General features: G+C 39.7%; 2 protein-coding genes across 5 annotated transcripts in view; one reads left to right on the top strand and one right to left on the bottom strand.

Moving 5' to 3' along the window:
* rpap3 (RNA polymerase II associated protein 3) overlaps positions 1–767 on the bottom strand; it is a 28114-nt gene extending 27347 nt beyond the window's left edge. The window contains exon 1 of one of the 2 annotated variants that reach the window (XM_088348635.1): positions 663–767. The gene's annotated coding sequence lies outside the window, so the exon portion shown is untranslated. The remainder of the gene's footprint in view (positions 1–662) is intronic. The other variant, XM_088348636.1, reaches the window with a different exon arrangement.
* On the top strand, positions 4–23676 carry atp23 (ATP23 metallopeptidase and ATP synthase assembly factor homolog). 3 transcript variants are annotated; one of them, XM_088348639.1, is made up of 7 exons: positions 4–433; positions 672–717; positions 1265–1282; positions 1844–1925; positions 3711–3848; positions 5391–5474; positions 23487–23676. In XM_088348639.1, the coding sequence occupies exons 1-7, from the start codon at positions 286–288 to the stop codon at positions 23604–23606; spliced, it is 636 nt and encodes a 211-aa protein (XP_088204765.1). In that variant the 5' UTR covers positions 4–285; the 3' UTR covers positions 23607–23676. The 3 variants fall into 3 exon arrangements, with proteins under 3 accessions (XP_088204765.1, XP_088204763.1, XP_088204764.1); XM_088348637.1 differs by lacking the exon at positions 23487–23676 and adding an exon at positions 6175–9584 and having other exon boundaries at positions 12–433; XM_088348638.1 differs by lacking the exons at positions 1265–1282; positions 23487–23676 and adding an exon at positions 6175–9584 and having other exon boundaries at positions 18–433.
* Positions 23677–24858: the final 1182 nt, after the last annotated feature.

Genomic DNA, 24858 nt, shown 5'->3' with positions numbered 1-24858 from the left:
ATAGACGATGTCTGTGTTCCCTAAACCGTAAAACGTGTTTATGTTATATATTATATTTCTCATATTAGATGCATCATATATATTTTTTTATGAAGTAAGTCTTTATAATAATTCTTGAATGAATGTATCGTTTTTTTTTTACTTTTAAACCGACGGTGTCACGGGACCTCACGAACCCCCAACACCCAAGAAAAAAAAATGTCCTCCCCCGCTAGCTAACGCTAGCACGCCGGCAGAACTACTGTACGCAAATATTTCAAAAACGGTGCCGACAACATTTCAGAAATGGCTCAGACAAATCAAGAAGAAGATTACGGATACGATTTATTCCCGGAGAGGAACGTGGGCAATTATAAGAAGAAAACTGTCGTAAATAGTTTGTTTTCTTTCCACAACAAGTGTCAGGTCATGTTACAGCTAGCCGTGGAAACTAGTGAGTGGCGTTACTTGTTACTCAATTTTTAAAGTATTTGAAGTGTCATTTCTCTTAGCAGTCGACTGAAAACTGTTTTTGTGTTAAGAGCTCAAACGTTGCGGTTAGATATTTAGCTATTAATCACTTAGCTGTTAGCCTACGTTATGTTCATTTACTGTACTTTTATAAAACAAGCAAAGTCATATATATTTGTATAGCTTATCATAAAAAAGTTTACTGTATTTACTTCATTTAGGTCCATATGCCAAACTTCTCCTCAGTGCCATGAAGAATTCTGGATGGTGAGTTAAATTTATGAATGGTGGGTGGGTAGATCCCTTAACCACTAGGGTTGTAGGGGCACCATTTACTGTGGTGTGTCTTGGGCAACAACAGCCCAGTGGCGCTCAACCTCTCCAGGCCAACAAACACGTGGATTATATTGAAATATAAAAAAAACAGAGATGCATTGATAGATTTGACACACTAAAGATAAACTAACGAAAATAATTAAATTGTTATTTAATGATTTATTTTGATTAATCTATTTCTGTATGTAGGCTATTTTACAATAACAGTTTATTTATACACACTTGTGTATAGCGCGCACCCTTAATTTTTGATTTTGTTTTTACCTTTTCTCTGCTTAAACTATTCATTAGTGTCCAACGTTGTTGAATATGTGCGACCATGATAAAAAATCTTTACTGGCATGGTAGACTATGAATGCTATACCAAAATAAAATGTGCAATATTTATTCAATGTCTTTCAAAGTTCAATTCATCATCAGATACACCAAAGAGTTGTTTACCTAGCTGTGCTGATTTGATTTTGTTCATATCTTTTAGGATGGATTTCTGTTTCTGGTACAGTAAATTTCCCGATTGTTGCTTGATATCCAAGAATGTAAGCATTATCTGCAACTTTGAGCTTGAAAGCCGCATTATATGCAGAACGTTTCCTCTTCTCAGCCCAAGTTGCCATCTAATGAGTATATTATATCATACACAGTTAACAGATCCCTTATATGCTTGGGTCTTAGGGGCACAACTTCCTGTGGTGTGTCTTGGGCAAGTATAGCCTGACGGCGCCCATCCCTCTCAAGGCCATTTTATTTTCACCGTATTAATGATAACATTTCCATGCAAGTGATTTTGATTTCATTTCTTAAGATTGGCCGTGGGTTTTTTTTGGTTTGAGAGATGTGGTTGCATTCAATGTTTTGCAATTGTAGTCGGCGATCTTTTTGATTGATCAATCATTCCCCACCTACCGTCATACACCTCGTGTATAACACTCACCCAAACTTTAAACTGTTATTTAGATTAAAACAATTGCTTGGTATACAAGAATAAATTCAGTACTTGGGATACAGATCCAAATATCTAATTAAAAAGAGTTGACTCAGTGTTTGTCTTTATTTCCAGTCAGGTATTTAAAGACCGCCATTTTGCCTGTGAAGACTGTGACGGGACGATCAACGGCGGATTCGATGCAGGGACATCTCAAGTAGGGCTGCTGTTAACAATTATTTTCATATTCGATTAATTGATCTATTTCTTTTTTCAATTATTCGATGAATTGGATTTCTTAAAGACATTTTGAATTCACTCCTCTTTCTTCAAATATTGAAATTTTGGACGATAGCAAAATCGCGTGTGAAACAACAGAATATTCTGTAAAATAAAACAATAAAAAAATACAAGTATCAATTAACTTGACAAAAATATGTTTAAATCTATGCTGTAAAGCTGCAAATATGTAAGATACTCTTTTCCTACCACCATATCCAAAGATCATATCATATTTGAACGTATCATACGAAACCAAAAAGAAAGCAATACATTTCATTTTTATGCTTAGCAACTGTTTTTAACCACAACGAATATTTTAAAATGTAAACCCACTTTTCAAAATGTTGTCACCAAATTTGTATTTCTGATTAAATATTTAAATATAATAAACATTACCAATCTGAAAATGATAAAAAAATATATGCTTAACAATCTGCCCCTTGTGTAGCCTTAAACATTTTAATAATATTATATTTCTTTTTACTTGTTTCATTTTATGTACTTATTATCCCAATGTTTTTCTCTGTACTTCTGCAACACTTTCTGTTCCCTTGAAAATTGTAAGTTTGCTTCATGATCAAACAGTCAAACACTACAAAGTTTGTAACGAAACAATGTTCAATAAAAAACAGATTACATTTTTTAAGACATAGACACTGCCCTACTTACGAACAAGATTGTTCCGGTGCTATATTTTGTATGGAATGTATGTTTAAGGTTTATATAAGTTTGTTTAAAGCTTGTATAAGTAACCTGTATTGTTTTGAAACTGAAAAATAAACGTTAAATGAAATGACATGCCCTATAACGTTACAAAACAGGCTAAATGATAAAGTACTGAAAAACAAAGCTACACGTTAGACGTTGACATTCTGTGGTCTGTGAAGCCCTTTGAGACTCCTTGTGATTAAGGGCTATACAAATAAACATGACTTGACTATTAAGATAAATAAAGGTAAGTTTAACTTACTTTTGGAAGAGTTAAGCGACTTCCTCCTCAGTGGTAAAAATCGTACGACAAAAAAGCGATCCAACAATTTTCTCAACAGCATCAAACTTCCTAATTCCACTTTTATTTCAAAAGAAACTGTTCGCCTCTTTAAGCTTCACACCAACCATATTGAATGTATGCTCGAGATATTAAACAATAAAAACGTCAAAGTTCTCAGCGTGATAGAGATACAGTTCAGTGTGTTTACATTACACATGAACTAGGAAGTAGAAGCTGGATTTCTTCTTCAGGGTGGATGCTAGGTAACCTCTCACAGCGCCACGCGGCGGAAAAATGCACTACAGCACTGTCCTCTACCCGGATAAAGGTGCACACAATACAAATTCTAACATACAGCAATGACCGCATAATTTTTGACATCCCGTATGTACCGTTGTTCATAACTCGAATGTAGAGAAGCGTCTGTAACTATTTTATAAAACTGTCTTGGTGCCCTCTGCCAGGCCAAAGTGGTACTACAACTCTCAACGTCTCAACGGAATTGTGTGCATTTTTTTTTTTTGCATTGATTTAATGTACTTAATGGCTCAAAAATCACGTGATACAACAAATCAATAATATGATTAGTTGCCAACACTTTTACTGATCAATTTTGTCATTTAGCTTTTGTAGCCCTGGTCTCAAATGAGAAGAATTGTTGGTTACTTTAGAAATCGAAAAAGAAAACTATAGCAATCTGTTTTTTATTCCTTTTGATTCATTTTGTAGATTGTCCTATGTCAAAACAACATTCACCAGCAGGCGCACATGAACCGTGTGCTCACACACGAGCTCATCCATGCCTTTGATCACTGTCGAGCACAAGTGGACTGGTTCAACAATTTTCGACATTTGGCTTGTTCAGAGGTGAGCCTAGTGATGACACACAACTGAATGTGGAGGTTATACTACGTCCCTACCACATTTTTTGTTAATAGTTTCCTGACTGGATTAAGCAGGGTTCATACTGGTGCTATAAATCCTTTCAAATACATGAATTTTAAGGTTGCGTTTTCAAGGATTGAAAAGTGCTTGAATTTTGGGTGAAGTGCATGTAAATGCTTCAAATTGTTGCTGTTTTTTTCAATAAGTCTGCTTAAAAACACGCTACAGTGGGCATTTGCACGTCACACTGGGTATTTGTATATTGTATTCTTTTGGCTTTATTATTGCACTGTTCTCAGCTCAGGGATGCTGCTGGAAATGTGAATTTCCCTTCGGGGATGAATAAAGTATCTATCTATCTATCTATCTAGACTCTGGTTTCTGGTGGCTTTGCTATGCTATTGCATTTCTTCTTTTCTTCTTCCTTTGTGATTAACTGCAGCTGGCATCATTTTGTATGTAATTGTCCTATGAAGCATCATAGCTCCCTACAGATCACACATAAGAAGACATGTGCATTTTAAATAAGGCACTATGAGATATGAACTAGTGTAAGGATTACATATCAATTATGGACATTTAATAGGGGCCATGCAAAAAATACAGTAGTGTTTCCCGGTGGTAGATTGTAATGGGAAGAAGCTCCTGCAACCGAAAATCAAAGTTACATATTACTGTAATTTTTACACAACACCTATTTGTGGAAAGATTTTTCTCAAAAACAAATTTGTTCACAATTTACTCAATATGTAAAAATTAAATGTCTTGATAAAGGCACACTTAAGACTAAAAAAAAATGCATATGCAAATCACAGATAGATTTGTGGCTCTGCAAAATCCATAGTTCACACCGGATTTCTTCTTTTAAGGGTACTGGAGCAATTGTAAAATTGACTTTAAAAGTCCTTTAAAAGCACTACAATTTGGCATGAAAAAGGTGTAATAACCCTGATTAGGATTTAACGATTAAAATCCAAAGTATTGCACCAATGCTGTGTAATCTTGGATGGAAATCTATCACAACTTTTCTCTGGGTTCATTGACCAAGGTTTATTGAATGGAATGGAATGCTTTTTAAATACAGTACAGTACTACATTTAAAGTAAGTGATTAAATGGTTAAATACGTACTTAAGTAGGTAAATAGTTAAGTGAATGACGATGTAAATGGGTAAAAAAGTAAGTAATATGATTCATAAGTAAATAAATGGATAAACTAATAAGTCAGTAAATATGCAAACAGGTAAATGTATAAGTGAATAAATTGATAAGTAAGTGGTCAGATAAGTTGAAAATAAAATAAATAGTAAATAGCTAAGCAAGTAACTATTTAAATTGACACCTTTTCCATGAGGAGGGTCTGTTCATACTAATTTGATTCATGCACAAAGCGCGAAATTACATTAAAATTGCATCATATCTTCGACACATTCCACCTGCCTCACTCTCACCTTTACTAATGAAATTGTGTGTAAATAAGTGAGTAAACAAAATGTATTGTTTTTTTGGTCAATGATAACTTTAGATCCGTGCCGCCAACCTCAGCGGCGATTGCTCCTTTCCGAACGAGTTGCGCCGATTCCATTTTGGACTGAAGCGCCACCACCAGGTACCTTTCCATTTCATTTCCATATTGTGGTCCCCCTTAAAGGTACCCCAAATTCTTAAACATGTTCTCTCTCTCGCTCTCTCGCTCTCTCCTGCATGTTTTGTTTTTGTCATCTGAGCTGTGATGTCATCAGAGGAACACAGGCCTCCTAGCAAGCCAGTTGCCCTATGTGTAAATTTGGCGAAGATGTTCCCATCGTTTTAAGTGAAGATAATAATTGAGAAGTCAAGTCACATTTATTTAATATAGCCCTTAATCACTAAAATGTCTCAAAAGACTGCACAGGATTACAATGACACAATTACCTGATCTTAAACCAACATGCGGGCAAGGAACAACTCAAAACCTCAACGTGAGGAAAAAGATAAATCTTGAGAAGGGACCTCACAAGTGGTATCCCCCTTTCAGAATGACCAGGGTGAATTACATTTAGCATTACAGTACACAAACATAGTAACCACTAGGTAACATGTTGGGATTCACCATTTTGAAAGGGTTGTTGTGTACCTTCAATGTCGTCATAGCTCTAGAGGATACGAGCCAGATGGAACCAGATTTCTCAAGTACCCCGGCGCGTGGAATATTTTGCTATCTATTGCAGAATTGCGGTGATGAACATTACACATTCTGTGCCTAGTTTAAAAAAAATCTGTTTGGGAATACTTTTAAATTCCGTAACCCGCCCCCTTTGCCCGGCTAGGAGTGTGTCCGGGGCCGTGCCCTGCTCTCCATGCTGGCCGCCAGGAAAATCAGCCGCCAGGAGGCCGAGAAATACGTGGATGAGGTCTTCGATACCTGTTTCAATGATCACGCACCTTTCGGAAGGATCCCGCACAGCAAGAAGGACGCTGAATTCGCACGCAGGGATTACGAGAACAGAAATCGCTATCATGCAAATCTTTAGCATCTAATGCAGGTTTTTCTTAAGAGAGGCTGTGGGGGGACGTGATTATGTCCTCTTCAAAAAGTCAGGACTTGTTATTGTAATAAAAACAAAATGTTGCCCATTTTGGATGTTAATTCTCATAAAGGGATCTACAGTATTTAATTTTTGTCGCCAAATATAGGAACATTTACTGCAGGTGTCCTTCAATAATTTCTTGTAAATAGAACTAAAATACCAGCATCCTATTTTCAAGTTGAGGACATCCGGCATTCAATGTCACTGGTGAAATCTTCACTCGGGCGTTAGTTGTGAAGAACTCCAAAATAAGTGGCTGGCAAAAAAAAGAAAGATTTGTGTGAATTAACCTCATAATCCCTCCACATGGTCCTCCTCTATTTCTCCAAAACAACATCCAACGCATCCTCGCAATGCCACTTGAAGGGGAAATGAACTCAAAAAGAAACTGAGGCAAAAATAAATAAATAATGTAATTAAACTTGAAGAAGCTTAAGATGAAAGTAACAGAATGTGAAGTGTACTTGTAATAAGCGCCTCAAATCAACATATTTACACTTGCAGATATATCAAATACTCGCCAATAAACATATGTTTTATTCGGGCAGTTTAAAGTTGACATGTTTTGTTTGCAGAGTTGTTACTCTTGCGTCGCATGAAAGGGGTAACGTAATTAAACTGTGTGTGTTCTGATTTTGGTAACTCAGTAGAGCGTCGGGATACAACAATAATCCGTTCTTAGGTGAAATTGCTATACGCCAAGGGATAGAACCCTATGGTAATTAGCTAATGCCAGATAATTACGATAAAACATAGAAAATTGTATATAGTAAGTACTACTTGTGTTTAATATATGTTTATTTGATTAAATAACATTATAAATAAATATAAAGGAAAAATGAAACCCTATTTACCTTTGTTGTAATGTGGCCCGAGCTGGTCAAGTGGAGTGGCAGGTGGATACATAGAAGGGGAAGGGCAGATTTTAAAACTTTTACTTGCTATTCTACATGCCCTTGAAGATTTGCTTGCTTCAATCGTCTCCTTTTTGTTAGTAATAGTTCCGAACATTGATTGGTTACGGCCATGCAATTTAGCGAGGGTAGCCATTCGCTTGCCTTCTATGGATTATCTTGATAGTTGCATGCTTTGTTTCCATGGTTACCATGTTTTTGCAGTATCATCGCCGCTCTTTACGAATCACAGATATTCTGAACAGAATGAAGAGAAAGGCATATTGTGGAGGTAGTTCAGCCAACAGTGCATCTTCATTTTCATGATACAGTGATGCAAACCAATAGCATGACCACATTTAATATGATGTCAACCAATAACAGACACGCGTCTTACGAAACATAACTCAATGTACCGCACAAACAACTTTTGATTTTATACATATTTCAACACGCAAAATAATTGATGTCATATAGTTGGGGGAAATGCATAAAGAGGGCCAAAAATATACCTTATTCCATACCGTGAAGTGAAAATGTCATAAGGCGAGGTCACCATATTCCAAGACTACGCTACATCTGTAATAAACGTTTGTGGTTCAATTGTCAAATACTTACAACTGATTTGTTCCATGTTGTCTCTTTTCCCTTATTTGTGCTTTAAAACCAAAAGTGGAATGTATGAAATGTTCTTATTTTTATTTTTAACCAACTTAATGCACACACAGTAAACAGTCAAGTAATTTCAAGTCAAGTCATTTTTATTTGTATAGCCCTTAATCACAAAGAGTCTCAACGGGCTGCACAGGTTATTGCACAGACTATTATTTCAGACTATTGTTACACCATCCCCTGATCTGAAACCAACATGAGGGCAAGGAAAAATTCAAAAACCTCAACATGAGGAAAATGAAACCTTGAGAAGGGACCGCACTTGTGGTAATCCCCCTTTCAGGATGACCAGGCTGCAATGGATGTTGCAATTACAAATAGTACAGAGATATTGTCAACAAAAAATATAGGTTATTCATATGCTATAGAGTAGAAGTGTGTTTTAAGCTTGGATTTAAACATTTCCACTGAGGTTGCAGATCGGATCTCAGGGGGAAGAGCATTCCACAGCACCGGTGCCCGGATGGAGAACGCTCTCGAACCTGCGGAACACTTCTTGGCTCTTGGGATCACTTGGGGCGGCAGTAGCTCAGGAGGTAGAGCGATCGTCTTAGGATTAAGGGATCCCAGTTCGAATCCCGGCTTGTCCAAGTTACATGTCGAAGTGTCCTTGGGTAAGACATTGAACCCCCAATTACCCCCAATAAGCAGGTTAGCGCCTTACATGGCTGCACAGATCACGGCCGCTATTGGGAAATGTGAAGCACATTGTAAAGCGCTTTGGGAAGTCATTGACTTGAAAAGCGCTATATAAATGCAGATCATTTCATTTCACCAGTAGACCAGCGCTTTAAAAACGAAGGCTTCGGACCGCAACATAGGGGGAAATCAAATCTGAAAGCTATGAGGGAGCAAGTCCATGTATGATTTTGTATAATACCAAGAGAACCTTGAAATCACATCTTAGGCTAACAGGGAGCCAATGTAGGTTAGCTAAAATCGGCGTAATGTGATCGGACTTTCTTGTCCTAGTTAAAGGCCTCGCTGCAGCATTTTGTACCAGCTGAAGACTCTTGATTCTGGACTTCGGGAGACCGGAGAGTAGTGCATTACAGTAATCGAGACTGGAGGTAACAAACGCGTGAATTATAATCTCTGCATCCGACTGAGACAGCACAGGACGAATTTTAGCAATGTTGCGAAGATGGAAGAAAGCGGTTCTGGTAATTTTCTTCACGTGTGTTTGAAAGGACAGATCGGGGTCAAATTTGACACTTTCATTTTTAACTGAGTCACTCTGTGTGATGTGACATTTGTCAATGTTCACAGCAGTTTTTGAGAATAAATCACAGCATTTAGATGGACCAATAACTAACATTTTGGTCTTTTCAGAGTTAAGACGCAAGAAAAATGTGGGTTTTTTTTTTGTTTCTTGCATTGTACAGACGCTGCACTTACGATTGTTTGGAAGTTGAATTTGTCCATAAGTTGCTTTAGTGTTATATTTTGTATGGAATGTACGTTTAAGATTCATATAAGTATGTTTAAGGCTTGTATAAGTAACCCGTATTGTTTTGTACTAAAAAATAATCATTTCATAATATAATATGCTCTATAAAGACTAATAAAGTTAAGTTTAACTTACTTTTGAAAGGTGAGTTTTAAGAGTTAGCTGACTTCCTCCTCCGTGGTAAAAAAAAGCGATCCAACCATTTTTCAACAGCATCAAGCTTCCATATCCCACTTTCATTTCAAATGAAACCGCTTGCCTCTTCTTTACACTTCACACCAACATATTGAATGGATGCACGGGCTTATTGGATGCAAACACCCACAAACGCTACAATGAAAGTCAAAGGAGCTCAGCATGGATCTGAAAAAGCGAATCATTGACTTAACAAGTCAGGAAAGTCCCTTGGAGCTATTTCAAAGCAGCTGCAGGTCCCATGAACATCAGTGCAAACATTTTTTGTAAATATAAAGTGCATGGCACTGTTTTGTCACTGCCATGATCAGGAAGATAACACAAGTTATCACCTGTGCAGAGAGAAAAATGGTCAGGAGGGTGAAGATTCAACCGAGAATCAACAAAAAGCAGATCTTCCAAGAATTAGAAGCTGCTGGAACATCGGTGTTAGTGTCCACAGTCAAGCGTGTTTTACATCTCCATGGCCTGGGAGGGTGTCGTGCAAGAAGGAAGCCCTTGCTCCAAAAGCGGCACCTTAAGGCTTGACTGAAGTTTGCTGCTGATCTCATGGACAAATATAAGACCTTCTGGAGAAAAATTCTGTGGTCAGACGGAACAAAAACCGTGCTATTTGGCCACAATGCCCAGCTTTATGTTTGGAGGAGAAAAGCTGAGGTCTTTAACCCCAAGTACACCATGCCTACCTTCAAGCACGGTGGTGGTAGTATTATTCTGTGGGGCTATTTTGCTACCAATGGAACTGGTGCTTTACAGAGAGTGAATGGGATAACCTAAAGTCATCAGCCAGAAGATTTTTTCTTGGGCGCAGTTGGGTGTTCTAAAAGGGCAATTACCCCAAACGCACATCAAAAGTGGTAATGGAATGGCCAAATCAGGCTAGAATTAAGGTTGAAGAATGGCCTTCCCAAAGTCCTCACTTAAACCCGATTGAAACCCGAAGAAACAAGTCCGTGTCAGAAAGCCATCAAATTAAACTAAACTGCACCAATTCTGTCAAGAGGAATGTTCAAAGATTCAACCAGAAGCTTGTGGATGGCTGCCAAAAGCACTTAATTGAAGTGAAAATGGCCATGGGACAAGTTACCAAATATTAGCGCTGCTATATGTTATATGTATATATTTGGCCCCGCAGATTTGATCACATTTTCTGTTAACTTATAATAAAGTCATAAAAAAACAACCTCATGAATGTTTTTTTTTGTGTGAAAAAGAACTATCAGTTCCAATCTATCAGAGAAAAATCTGAGTTGTAGAAATACAGTGGAACCTCGGTTCTCGACCTTAATCCGTTCCAGAAGCCTGGTCGAAAATCGATTTGGTCGACCACCGAAGATCAATTTTCCCATTAAAAATAATGAAAAATCGTTTTAATCCGTTCCAACACCCTGAATGTTTAGCATGAATGATCAACGTAATCATAAAGCTAACATATGCTAATCGTATGTTCGCGTTATCGTAATCTTCCGTACGAAAGATTACGCTAACATGAACGTGTAAAAATCAGGTCGTTTACAAGTCATTTAGCACCACAAGTGGCTAGCCTTCTTTGGAATGGGGGCTCCGTTCCAACACCCTGAATTTTGGGCTCAGTTCCAACACCGTGAATGTTTACCTCGAATCATAACGCTAACCCAGGCTAATCGTACGTTTGCGTTATCATAATCTTCCGTACGAAAGATTATGCTAACAAGAACGTGTAAAAATAAAAAAAGGATAAAGAATTATGAATAGGATTTCTTACCCCGTTCCTTGATAACAAAATAAAAAAGAGGCACGTGTGCACGTCGTTGTTGTGTATGTGTTTCACCCGGTGCGGTTAGAAGGGGGCACCAACCGTCAATGTAAACACTGAAGTTTCCGGTAAAGCTGAGTGTCATACTTCAGTGTTTACGTTGACGGTTGGTGCCCCCTTCTAACCGCACCGGGTGAAACACATACATTGTAACACACGTGATAAAAGTTGGTCACGAGCGGTGGGGGCCATCTACACCCGTGCGCCGCTCAGCATCGCACCGTAGCGCACGCACTCACACATTACCGGCGTTCGAAGACCGATTTTTTGACCGAACAGCGAAGCAATAATTTCTCGAAATTTTTGGTCGAGCACCGATTTGTGCAAACTGTGAGGCGTTCGAAAACCGAGGTTCCACTGTACTGGTATATGTAAACTTCTGACCACAACTAATATGTTGCGCTCTTTGGTACTAGTTTGTTGTTCGCTTTAGACGATACAGTGCTATCTAGTGGTCAGAAATAAATGATCGGGTTCATGTTAGTTACAATTAAACAAATTGAAATGAACAAATATTAAAACGACAATTGTAAAAGTCAATGTAAATAGTGTATGTCAGCTGTATATGAGAAAACAAGCATTTCCATAAAATCAATTACACCCCAAACAAAAATTGAACATTCTATATAAGTACTGTTATTTGAAAAACATTTATTATTTACATAATAACAATAGTTTGATATGAATATTAAATGGCGTCTTAACAATTTCGCGCACATCACTTAATTGTAGTTCTAATTTAGACCTCTTGGGAGCACTTTTGGAGCATTCAACTCTTCCTCCAAACAGTCCATTCACGAAAATGGACAATACATTTTTTCTTTTTACTCGCACAGTAGAGTACACGCACAGAAAATATTTACTAATCCACCTATTTAAGCAAATTGGCACCTATTTTTATCTAAGATGTGCAGGAATAAATTAATTGCGTTAATTCGATTTAACTGTAGGAACACCTTGTTAGAGTCCTTTTAGGGGTGGCGTACGTGGTTAATGTTTGAATTATTTAGCAGACTGTTACTCGTAAAACTTGGAAACCAGGAATATCTGTTTTTATGTGGGGGAGCAAACGCCTACCTCAAAAAACACCCTGGAGAGAGATGAGCACCACCATGCTGTACTTCCTCAAGACAACCCACAGGAATCTGTGCCCCTACGACCCAAGTGGTCAAGGGATCTGTGAACCGTGAGAGTTCTCAGGCAACGCTTGATGGCAAAGAGTAGAGGGGGGTAAAGTTAATATCATTGCAATTCTTACTTTTAAGTCTCCAGCGGCGTATTTGTTTTGCATGCCCCTAATCAGCCTTCGAACCAGACAATTACCCTTCGCAGTAGAGGCAATCTGCGTGGGGGGCCTAGGCATACAAATGGGGTAGTTATGAGTGCCAGTTGAAGATTAATTAACGAAGCGTTTTAACTTAATCTTGGGCGTTTGCGTGACATTTTGGAAACAATTCTCAAAGTGCACTGAAAAATGAAGAAAGCGTACAATGATAAAACAACAATAATTCACAGGATAAATAAATAATTGACTGACATTTACATAGGCCTGGGTTAAAATTACACAAAAGAAGGCATATTAAAAATATAAAGCTTTTATTTACAATCCAGAAGTAGTACAGAACACTAAGAAGCAATGATTTCTCGCTGTTTCACAATACCGCCACAAGTGAGCAGTAAAGGGCATTATGATTAGAATAAGCAGAATTAATTGGTGTTATTGAACTTATATTCATTGCATTATTGTAACAATACACTATTGAAATGAAATGATCTGCATTTATATAGCGCTTTTCAAGTCAATGACTTCCCAAAGCGCTTTACAATGTGCTCCACATTTCCCAATAGCGGCCTTGCAGCCATGTAAGGCGCTAACCTGCTTATTGGAGGTATTAGGGGTTCAATGTCTTACCCAAGGACACTTCGACATGTAACACGGACGAGCCGGGATTCGAACTGGGATCCCTTGATCCCAAGACGAGCGCTCTACCTCCTGAGCTACTGCCGCCCAATTTCTCATTCTCGACCATTGCACTATTATTACTTGGGCCAGTCTCTAAGCACTGTTGTAAATTTATTTTTCTGCCTTTTATCCTGGTAGTATAGATGATCTTTTTTCTCTATTACATGTTTACTATGGTGTGCCGTTTGCAATCTTGTTGCATACAATGTTTCACAATTTTGATATCAATGACAAAGACAATTCGTAATGCTAAAAGCCGCTCAGCAGGCCCCTGCGTCAGCAGTATCCACTGGGGATAATGGCTCGCAGCCACAAACGTACTTTTCATTTAGGGTGGGCCAAAATGGCACAACTCCCGACAAGAGTGCATTCGACCGGTTCCTACCTGCCGCTATTTGGGATTGGAGATAATGGACACTTGGGTGCAGTTTATTTTAGGTGGAAATAAAGGCAAAAAAGAGCGCCAGCCCAGACAAAGGTGCGCTCTGACGGGCCTTATTCGCAGCAATATTTAACCGAGGATAATGGATTTAACTTCTTGTTGGACAGAACGGCAAAAAATTGCTGCCAGGCCCGACTAAAATCCGCTCTGCTGGTCCCCGCTCGCAGCAATATTTGATCAGGGATGATCGATTGTGGACTAGTTTTTTACCCCCCGTCATTATGGCAATAAAAGAAAACAGCTGTTGAATATTTTTTCCCCCATAACTGGCACCTAAATATAAGAAAATTGTGTTTGGGTGATTCTTTGTTTGGAGCAACATTTCAAGATCGGAAATGCGTCCTACAATGCAGAAGGAAGAAGAACTAATAATGGTGAGTCCATTGACCAAACAGTTGCCAGTCGCCTTCTCCCTTTAATTTACCAGGCTAGCCTTGTCAGACTGGCCTTGTTGGGATGTTTGCTAGCCTAACGTCATTGCACACAACTTGCGTTATTGCCTGAAGTATTGTAAGTCTATTATATTTGTTGCACATTCATTTAGTACAGGTTTTAGCTCAGGGGATGGTGTAATATTAGTCTGTAGTCTGTAAAGCCCTTCGAGACTTCTTGTGATTAAGGGCTATACAAATAAACATGACTTGACTACTCATTTAACCCAAGAAAAAGTGACTCATATAAGTTTAAGGAAAATGCTACTGTTGTTAGCGACCACTTTAGAAAAATGTGGTTTTGGCTACTGATAAATTATAAAGCTCAGATGGAGATTTTTGAAACAATTTGAAATTATATTGAATAATTCAGTTTTCAGTCATATACAAATTACAACACCAAGTTAAAAAAGTTGTCAAATCTGTAGGCAAATTTGGTCAAAAGTGTAATTCGCAATTTATTCAATAGTGTTCAGATATGGCTATTAAATATGTGGTTTCCACCCTTGTTATAGGCTTAGGTTTGTTTGCTAAATCTTTTGTACAATTACTTTCTGGCAGACTCGCAGTGAAAATTACATACCGTAAATTCCGGACTATAGAGCGCACCTGATTATAAGCCGCACCCACCACATTTTAAGAGGAAAACCGATTTTGTACTTACACAAGCAGCACCTGTATATAAGCCGCATGCGCCCACATTAAAAGAATGTAACACAAACACAAAATTAACCAAGACCTGAGTTTAAGTCCCACGATTGAAACAGAATTTTTTTTTTGGTTTGAACAATTGTATTGACACTTTTAACAGCAATTAAACACATTCACAATTTCATTATATCGTATTCTAACAATATGAGGTTTGAACAATTTTTATCAACACTTTTAACAGCAATTAAACACATTCACAATTTCACAATACATATTCTAACAAGGTTTCTCTAGGTAAAGTGAAAGTGTGACATTCTACCTTAGCTCTTTATTTCTGCCAAAGCTTTTAGTTCTTGTTTGATCGCGTCTTTCTTTCATCACAGTGCTCCCCTTTATGATGAGCCAAGGGTTGTTTACTAAAATGGCCACCCCATCGTCACGGTCCTCACCCAAGCCACTCCACAATGAAGGGCACAACCAAATCTCTTCCCACTGTTCATAACCTTCCAAAAAGGGGGTGCAGCATTCATTTATAGTAGAGACGGTTAAGTTCATAGGTGTTGTTGAAGTATACAAATTACTTAATCAAAACCGGTGGGGTCAGAGTTCATTCTCTGGGGGGTCATTGAGAGCGTTACCTGTGTCTGACTCCGGTATCTCATTTGGAGACCCACTGGAGAAAACTCTGGAGTCCTCTGACTCTCTTTCTGTGATTCCAGGCCTTCCCCTTTTTTCTGGGTTGGGGGAGGGGCAGAGGACTTGTCGAGGGCAGGTCTCTTGTTTCCTTGCCCACAAGAAGAAGGAATCTGATTTTTTTCTTCCCCCGCTTCCTCCGGCTCAACTTCATACAATTCCGTTGTGGGCTTTTTCATCGGCAATCGGTTTTCCTCTAAATCTCTAATCATTGGTTCCGGTGTGGTCACCACCCCCAATTTGGTCCTATTTTTACCCCTCTTTCTCAAGTTGTATTTTCTGGCCTCAAGAGGGGCATTCGCCTTTTCGATTTGTTTGTCTTGTTCGATTTCAGGTATTGGAGGAAAATTCAAGTCTGATTTTTTGGCCTCACCTCCAGGTCCTTCCTGACTAAAAGGGGCTTTGGGAGGGACATCTGCATTTTAAATTTGTTTGGCTTGTCCATTTTCTTTGGGTATTTCTTGTCCATTTTCTTTGGGCATTTTCGTATCTTTATTCATTTCATTGTCTTTGTTAGCTTCTTTCCCAGCTTTCAACTTGTTAGCAAACGATTTCGGGCAGTCCCTGTAGAGATGGTTCGTTTCTCCACAGATATTGCACTTTCTGCTATTGGTACACTCCTCAAAAGAATGTCCAATTGTCCTACACTTTCCATAAAAGATTCGATCACATGCCTCAGCCAGATGTCCATGCTCACCACATTTTTGGCAGAGTCCTGCATTGTGAGGCATTATAGAGCACACATAACATCGTGACACATTATAATGTGAGGCAGTCACTTTACGCCACCATGAGTTACAGCTAGTGGATGTATATGGTCTTCATCATGGTTATGCCCAGTCCAAAAATTACCAAAAGTCACATCAGTATTTTCATCATCGTGATACTTTACTACGGGGATTACATGACGTTCCTTTATTGGTAAATCGATGTTACCTCCCGTAACCTGAGGTTTGGCTTTTGGTGTTAGGACGCACACTTGAAAGCGGAAATTTGGGTCTGCTCCCGATATGTCTGGACAGAGGGCAATATTTAGACAACTTTGTTGTGTTGGTATAATTATCAGATTGAGATGTGTTTGGGTCTTTGTCATATTCGGGAAAACTTTCCTATATTCTGATGTTGCTTGGCGTCGATTGGGCTAGCACAAGGAGCAGGGCGAGGATAAGGCCCCACTCTAGGATGGTGAAAAGCATGGTTATTTCAGTTCAGTGACCCTTTTGCAGTGACTTTGGTGAATGCAGGTGTCTCTTTCAGCGATTTTCATGGCTGTTGGAGTGGTGAGCAGGACTGTGTACGGCCCGTCCCAGCATGAACTGGACCAGCTCTTTCTTTTCACCACCTTTATGAGCACCAGGTCACCAGGGGTCACTGTCTACTGAAACAAAGGAATAGTACCAGAGGTTAGATCATTTGCAGACACAACTTGTTTCTCTCTAAATAGTTTACATAGACAATCTGTCATTGGATCAGCTTGTTTTTTTTCTTCTGTGAATGACTGGCCTTCCCACATCAGAATGTGGAAAGGTCTGCCATTCACTGCCTCAAATGGTGTGATGCCTGTGTTTGTTGGTGTAATTCTCATGTATGTTTTAATTAGGCTCAGACATTCTGGCCATGGCTTGCCTGTTTCTTCCATTGTATTTTTGAGTCTTAGTTTAACTGTACCATTTGTTCTCTCAACTAATCCTGCACTTTGTGGATAATAGGAACAGTGGTGTCTGAGTGTTATGCCCAAATGGGCGGCCATGTTGTCAATAATATTATTGACAAAATGGCTGCCATTGTCGCTCCAGAGCACTCTTGGAATTCAGTGCTCTGGAATGTTTTTTTGTGGCTTTGGCAACTGAGAGTGCATTGTTTTGTTTTGATGGTACAATTTCTACCCACTTTGAGAATGAATCTACAAGCATGAGACAATATTTATATGGACCACTTTTAGACAGTTCAATGTAGTCCATGTGTACGACTTCAAAAGGGTAAGTCCCAGCTGGGGTCTTCCCTCGTTTTGGCCTAATGTTTCCTTGGACGTTATGTCGGCAACAAACCAAACAAAATCTACACATTTTTTTTAATAGGTTTGTAATCCTAATGGTATTGTAAATGCTTGTTGTACCAAGGACCTCATCCCCCCTGTTAAGACGTGGGCTTTCCCATGACCCAGTATAGCTACAGCTTGGTACAGGCTGCGGGGAGTGACGGGTTTGTTGTCCCTTTGAAAAAGTCCTTCAGGAGTTCTTGTGACTTCCATGTCCATCCATTGTTGTTTTTCTCTGTCAGGTGCATTGTCTTGCATGTCCATTAGAATTTGTGTTGGAATATGAGACGAATTTTCTTGATTCATTTGGGTGAAAGTATCTGATTGTCGAAGTGCAGCTTTCTTCGCAGCTGCATCAGCTTTTGCATTTCCAAGTGAAGCAGGGTCTTTGTTTGATGTATGTGCTTTGCATTTGCACACTGCTAATTTAGAGGGCAGTAGTACTGCTCTCAACAGTTCTATTGGTAGTTTTGCATGTTGGACTGGTTTGCCGGATGAGGATCTTCATTCCTCGTCTTGCCCATATGGCAGCAAAGGTGTGGATGGTTGAAAAGGCATACTGACTATCTGTATAGATAGTGACAGGTTTATCTTTGAACAGTTTACAGGCTTCTGTCAGGGCAATTATCTCTGCAGCTTGAGTTGAGTAGTTGCTATGCAGTGGTTCAGATTTTAAAGTCTTTGTTTGGCTGACCACTGCATAACCTGGGTTGTTTTGTCCAAATTGGTCTTAGCCTGACGATCCATCCACAAAAATGCTGTCTCCTTCGTCGAGTGGTGAGTCTTTGAGATCTGGGCGAGGTTTGCAAACTTCTTCTGTCTTTTCTGTACAGTTATGCGGTTGTCCATCTTCTTCTGTAGGTAAGAGGGTAGCTGGGTTGAGGGTGTTACACCTTTTGATGGGTAGGTGTGGTTGAGATAATAAGACAGCTGTCATTGCTCTGTGTCTTGCTGGGGACAAGAATGACATCTTTGTTTGCGTGAGTAGTATGTCCACTGAATGGCTGACTAACAGGGTTAGTGGGTGGAACAATACTACTTCTGCTGAGGCCCGTATGGCCATTGCTGCTGCACAAACTGATTGGACACAGTGTGGCAAGGCCTGAGCCACTGTGTCCAATCTCTTGGAGTAGTATGCTACTGGGCGGAGCTGTACGCCATATTGTTGCTACAACACAGATGTCATGAATCCATTTTTGCTATCCACTGTTTGAGTAAAGGATTTCTCATAATTAGGGAAACCGATGGCTGCTGATGAAGATATTTTCTGTTTTGTTTGAACAAAGGCTTCTTCGGCTTTCTCTGTCCATATTAGAGAGGAATTTAATGGTAGGTCTTCTGTGTAGCTTAAATCCAGAAGTGGTTGGGTGGTTTCTGCATAGTCTATGATCCATTGTCTGCAGAAGTTCACCAGGCCCAAAAATGCCATCATTTGTCTTTTGGTGTGTGGTTTTGGGGCTTGGAGGACAGCCATTTTCCTGTCAGCTGTTAATTTTCGGCCTTCAGCTGAGACCAGATTTCCAAAGAAAAGTACTTCTTTTTTAACTCATTGAAGTCTCTCCAATGAAGCTTTGTTTCCAGTTCTTGCTAGGTGTTTGCATAGTTCAATTGATTCTGAAGCGTTTTCTTCTTTTGTGGGACTGGCTATCAAAATGTCCTCCACATAGATTAGAATTTGAGTTGACTCTTTGTGTTGGTGTTGACTGATGCAATTGTTAATCTCTTGTGAAAAAATGGTTGGACTTTCTGCATCCCCTTGAGGTAATGTCGTGTAGGTGTACTTTTTACAGTTGAATGTGAAACCAAACCAATGTCTGGCTGAGAGATGTAGTGGTATTGAGAAAAATGTATTGCTGAGATCAATTACTGTGAAGAATTTGTGCGTGTTTTCTAAATCATTCATGAGTGTGTGTGGGTTGGGGACACATGGGGCTCTTTGTTTTATCGCTGAATTAACCGCTCTCTCTTGCTTTTTCAGAGGCTCAATGTTTCTTGGAAGTGGAACGGTGACAAACATCAACCCGGATTTGTCACTCCAATAGACTTTGTCTGTAGTCATCCTTTTTGATTGAAGTTTATTCCAACGTCTCAGGAAGTCTGGCTTTGGTGGCTCTGTAGCACATTTGATTGTACAATGCAAAGGGTACCTTGTTTGGGGTCTCCACAATAGGTTTTTAAAAAGCTGTAGTGGAAGCGATCTTAAATCCGTTGTGATTGAAGCTGGACCTGTAACTATTGGGTTAAGGCTGTAAAATGTCCTTGGGGCTCCACTTCCTTCCAGGACCATCATTTGGTATTTGTCTTCTTTCTTTACCACCATGTGATGTCCTTCAACAGTCAGTGTCAACCCAAGCGTTTTTATCAAGTCTCTTCCCAACAAATTTTCTGGGCATTCGGGAACATACAGACGAAACTGATTCCTCTGTGTTGAGCTCCATCCTCATCTACAGCTGTCGTTGGTTTTGTGAAATATCTTTTGGCTGGTCTTCCTCCCACTCCAATTACCAACACTGATGTTTTGGCCAGTGTTATCCCATGTGGAAGATTTTTAACTACAGATGATTGAGCTCGCGAGTCCACGATAAAATCAACGGATTTTTCTCTTGGTCCCACTTGTAATTGTCTTTTTGGTGGGCTGACAGATGAAATATTTCCAAATAATACACTGAGGTCCAGAATGGGAGTTGGTTGTAAACATTCAGGCTCATCATAGTTTTCCTCATCTTCTTCTTCATTCATTTCTCTGTCGGTCTGTGGTTTGGATAATCTCTTGATTTGGGCTTTGATCTGCATTCCAGGCTTTCCACAATTGAAGCAATATCCGTCTTTACCTGGAAGTCTTCCTTTTCCTCTTCCTCTTCCTCTGTTTGATCGGGCGTGTCCTCTGCCACGACCTCGTCCTCTCCCTTGATAGTACCTCGGAGCCGACCGGTTTTCTCCAGCAGCAGAGACTCTCAAGGAGTGCTGTCGTGGTGAGTGCAGCCGTCTGGTCTTGCTTCTTTCTTTTTAGGTCTTCTGCGTGGATGGCGTGTGTCACTAGGTCACCCATTGTGGCTGTTCTCCAAGTGATCAGATGTTTTCTTATATTATTAACGATGCTGCTTTCCAGACCATCTAAGAAAGCTGACCTGAGCATGATCTGGAAAGGTGTGTCGGAGGCTTCAGCTTCCGGAACTCCACTGCAATTTCTCATCTTTTCTGTCAGTCTCTCAACATATTGTCTAACCGACTCTCCTGTCTCCTGGCGGCATTGGGTGACGGCGCTGAAATCAGGTGGTTTGGTAAATGTTTCTCTTGCTCTGTTCATGACGTGGGCGACATCTGCATTCAGGCCAACTCCATATGGACGTGCAACTTGGTTTGCGTCGAGGGGGTTGAAATTCCCTATAATCCATCCTATCTGTATCCTAGAAGATGTCTGAGGACTGTCATAATCTCTGGGCCATTCAATCTGTAGCTGTTGATGAGCTCTCTTACTGCTTTGGTCCATCTTCCCACATTTTGCTCCAAGGGAAGAATAGAAGCGCAGGCTTCTTTCATTTCAGCTTGGGTCCAAGGTCGGTAGACGTGAATTTCTCTATCTTGGCCCTGAACTCCAAATGCTGGGTTTGCAACAGCTATCATCGGATACAGGGGCGTTGTTGTTGTAAATAGATCAGGCAATTGAGGATATAAATTTGCTGGTTTTGTGTTGGTTATATTAATCTTCGCAGTTTGTTGTCTTGAAGTGTACGCACTTGCAGTTCCATCCTTCACTGGAAGGGGCTTGCCTCTAGTGTGGCCTCCCATGGAAGAGTAGGGGCTTTCAATCTCTTTTCCTCCGTTGGCCCGCTCCTCCTTTTTACGTTTGTCGTTGGCAGCTGTATTTTGTCGCCCTTCCTCTCTGGCTCTGATTAAGTCTTCTTCTTCTCTAACTCTTGTCCTATTAACTCCCGTTTCTTCTTCGGGTTGAATCTGCATACGTAACATTTTCCTTTCCTGTTTACTTGCAATATATTTTCTTCTTTTCTCACTCTGATCAATCCACAGACGTAAAACTTCTAACTGTGATTCTATCTTGCTTGTGTGTCTTCCTTTCCTGGCTTTTTCCTTTCTTTTGTGAACTAATTCAGCCTTCAACTTGTGCTTCGTGTCTACTTACTTTAATTTGTAGTTAAAACCTTTCTTTAGCCATTCCTTCAAAAACTTCAATTATCACTGTCCATTCCACTCATAAATCTCACATCTCATCTAACATTTTCCTCTCGGTCTGACCCATTTTTCCTTTAACCAAAAAAAAAAAACAATTTCACAAAAAATTACCCAAATAGATTTGTCTTTTTTTCTATTCTTTTTTAGTCCTTGATTTACCTTTTTTTCTGTGAATACACCTAAAAAACAAGAAACAATTTTTTTTTATCAAAATAAAATTATTTATTATTTTGTATTATTTCGGCATTACCTTTAATTAATTCATCCAAATTACTCACTCATATTTTATAGATTTTCAATTAAAAACAAAAAAAATTTGGGGACCGGGAAAATTTTTTTGGGGACCAGGTTATGGCCCTCGGTGCTTATATTGCTCACCATTCGCGTTGAACACGAATATCCCAAAAAGTCCTGCTCCTCACACTGTGTCCTATCAATTCCTCTCGACACTTCTCTTTTCAGACAATCTCGATTATTTTATATATTTATTTATTTATTTATTTTATTTTTTAAAAATGATTTGCATTATTTTGCATGGTTTTCTTTTCTAAACATATAGGACAAACATAAAACATTGGAAGTCAAGCGTGACAGGAAAGATGACAACACAAATTACAAACATTGAACACACTTAAACATACAGGGCCCAAACAGACAAATTTCAATTTAATTAGTTTAATTTAGACTGTGTACATAATTTCCTGAAGCCATGCAGTTTATTTGATCCTTTTATTATCTTTTTCCTCCCCCAGTATCCATAGAGGGTGCCGTCACTCCCAAAAATCATCTGATCCTGTCTCAAACTAATATAGTTTAAGCATTAAAATACCCCCTAATTTTCAATTCGTATTTTTTAGATGATTTGGGTAATTTCACTTAGCTAAGATTTTGTTAAGGCTCCCAGCCTTCTTTGGCGCCTTGTCCGACACTCTCATGCCCTCAGTGGTAAAATTGGTTTATGTTATTATAAAAATGGCTTCTTTTTAAAATTATTCCAAATTTTATATCACAAATGCCTCTCTTACCGATCACTCAAGTCGTCTTGTTCGATAGTGGCCTTCTGGGTCGATGGCTCAGTCCGATGAGGGGACGCGGTCACGTGTTCCCTTTGTTCTGGGACTGGTACAAAATGGACCGCTGCTCCTCTTCGGTCCTAGCCAGTTTCACCAGAAAAGCCACTCCCGGTCTTTCGGCACCAATTGTTAGAGCTATTAAAATATTACTACGCTATTGGCTAGAGTGATCAGACAGGAATGCAAATGTAGTTTCAGAAACCACTGCGCAGCGGGGAGTGACAGAGACGTGGTATCTCCCGTTCCAGGCGGTACCAAGACTCCCCTCACACCGTTTGCAGATAGCGAACGAGTTATATTCAAAGTTCGCGCATGCGTGGAAGTTATCAAAGACGTCACAAATACATCTTTCCATACATACAACGAAAAATAACTGAAGTATATGTTTGTATTAAAATCAGACTATGTGTGTGTGTTTTAATGATTACTCATACATTCAAAATGGAAAAATAGTAAATACAAATGGGAAAAAACAAGTTAAAATGCGGGTTAATTTCATCAGGATTATTTGTAACATAGAACACAGAGAAATACACAATTAACTAAATATGATCTACTTTACAGTACCCTCCAGGCACCATTCCAGACGCCGTCCTCATCCGTCACCTTCAACACCTGGCCTTTTATCGTGCAGTACTTGCTCAACCAAAAACAGATGTCCTCTGCAATCACCGCTTCGATTGAATTTTTGGTTTGGTTTGAACAATTTTATTGACACTATTAACTGCAAATAAACAATGTGAGGTTTGAACAATTTTTCTTGACAATTTTAACAGCAATTAAGCATATTCACAATTTCGTTATATCTGACAATATGAAGTTTTAACAATTTTTTCCGACATTTTTAACTGCAATTAAACACACAATTTCATTATATCACATCATATATATGAGTTTTTATCGACACTTTTAACAGCAATTAAATACTTTTAACAGCAATTAAAGACATTCATTCACAATTTCATTATATCATATTCTAACAATATGAGGTTTGAACAATTTAAACTTTTAACAGCAGTTAACCAATGTGTAAAGGGCAATACTATTGTGCAAGGGCATAGCTCTGTCTTCTCAAGTGGGATTCCATCCCACCCTCCCAAGCAGCATCCTCCAGTCCTCTGCCCAGGATGCTCAGATGGGTCCTCTCCCTTCTTACTTCTACCTTCCACAACCACCCGAATAACCAGGCCGTTGCTGCCGGGACCCCCACAGTGGAGGTCCGGTTCCCTCCTCCGGGTGGGTGCAGACGATTCTTCTTTATGGCTGCGTCCTAGGCTTCCCGCTCGCAGATTGTATGGTATCTGCAGCCATTCGGAGCACAGCCAAGGGGGGGATCGGCCTGCACCTCCTTACCAGCAGGTTTCTGGAGGTCCAGATGGCGTCTTTGATGGCGGCAAGAGTGAGCCAGTCCTTGACAAAGTCGTTCTGTGACCTTTTCGACCGACTCACCCCGTAAAGCATGTACTGTGCGTCAGGGACCTCCCCTGCTGGCAAGTTTGGGAATTTTCCTAGGTGGCCTGCCATTGCCCACAGGTCCTCGGCAGCACTGCACTCACAAAAAAGGTGCCTCACCGACTCCTGGGCGCCACAGCCAGGTCGAGGGCATGTCGAAACTGCTGACATTCCTCTGTGGTGCATTACGGCTCTGACTGAGAGAAACTCATGAGCCACAATCCATGACAGGTCCCGTAGTCTGTTTGGGAGGGCAGGATGATTCACGTTGCTCCAAACCGTTGTAGGTTCGCCAAACGCAAGCCCCCGCACAGGACTCACTGTTGCTCGCTTCTGCACAATAGCTATAAGGGCCCTGTGGTTTTGTAAAGTGTGACATTCTTGTGTTTCTAAATCAAATTGCTTTAAAAAGTCCTGAATAAAGAGATGTGTTGGTGGCAAGTTAAAAGACACTGGTATCAAATGATTGTTTGGTACAAGCTTT

Source organism: Urocampus carinirostris, chromosome 11 (genome assembly GCF_059441175.1).
Source record: "Urocampus carinirostris isolate Australia breed hairy pipefish chromosome 11, RoL_Ucar_1.0, whole genome shotgun sequence".
Taxonomy (NCBI): domain Eukaryota; kingdom Metazoa; phylum Chordata; class Actinopteri; order Syngnathiformes; family Syngnathidae; genus Urocampus; species Urocampus carinirostris.
Note: the sequence above shows the minus strand (reverse complement) of the source record. Positions and strands in the feature narration are given on the sequence as shown.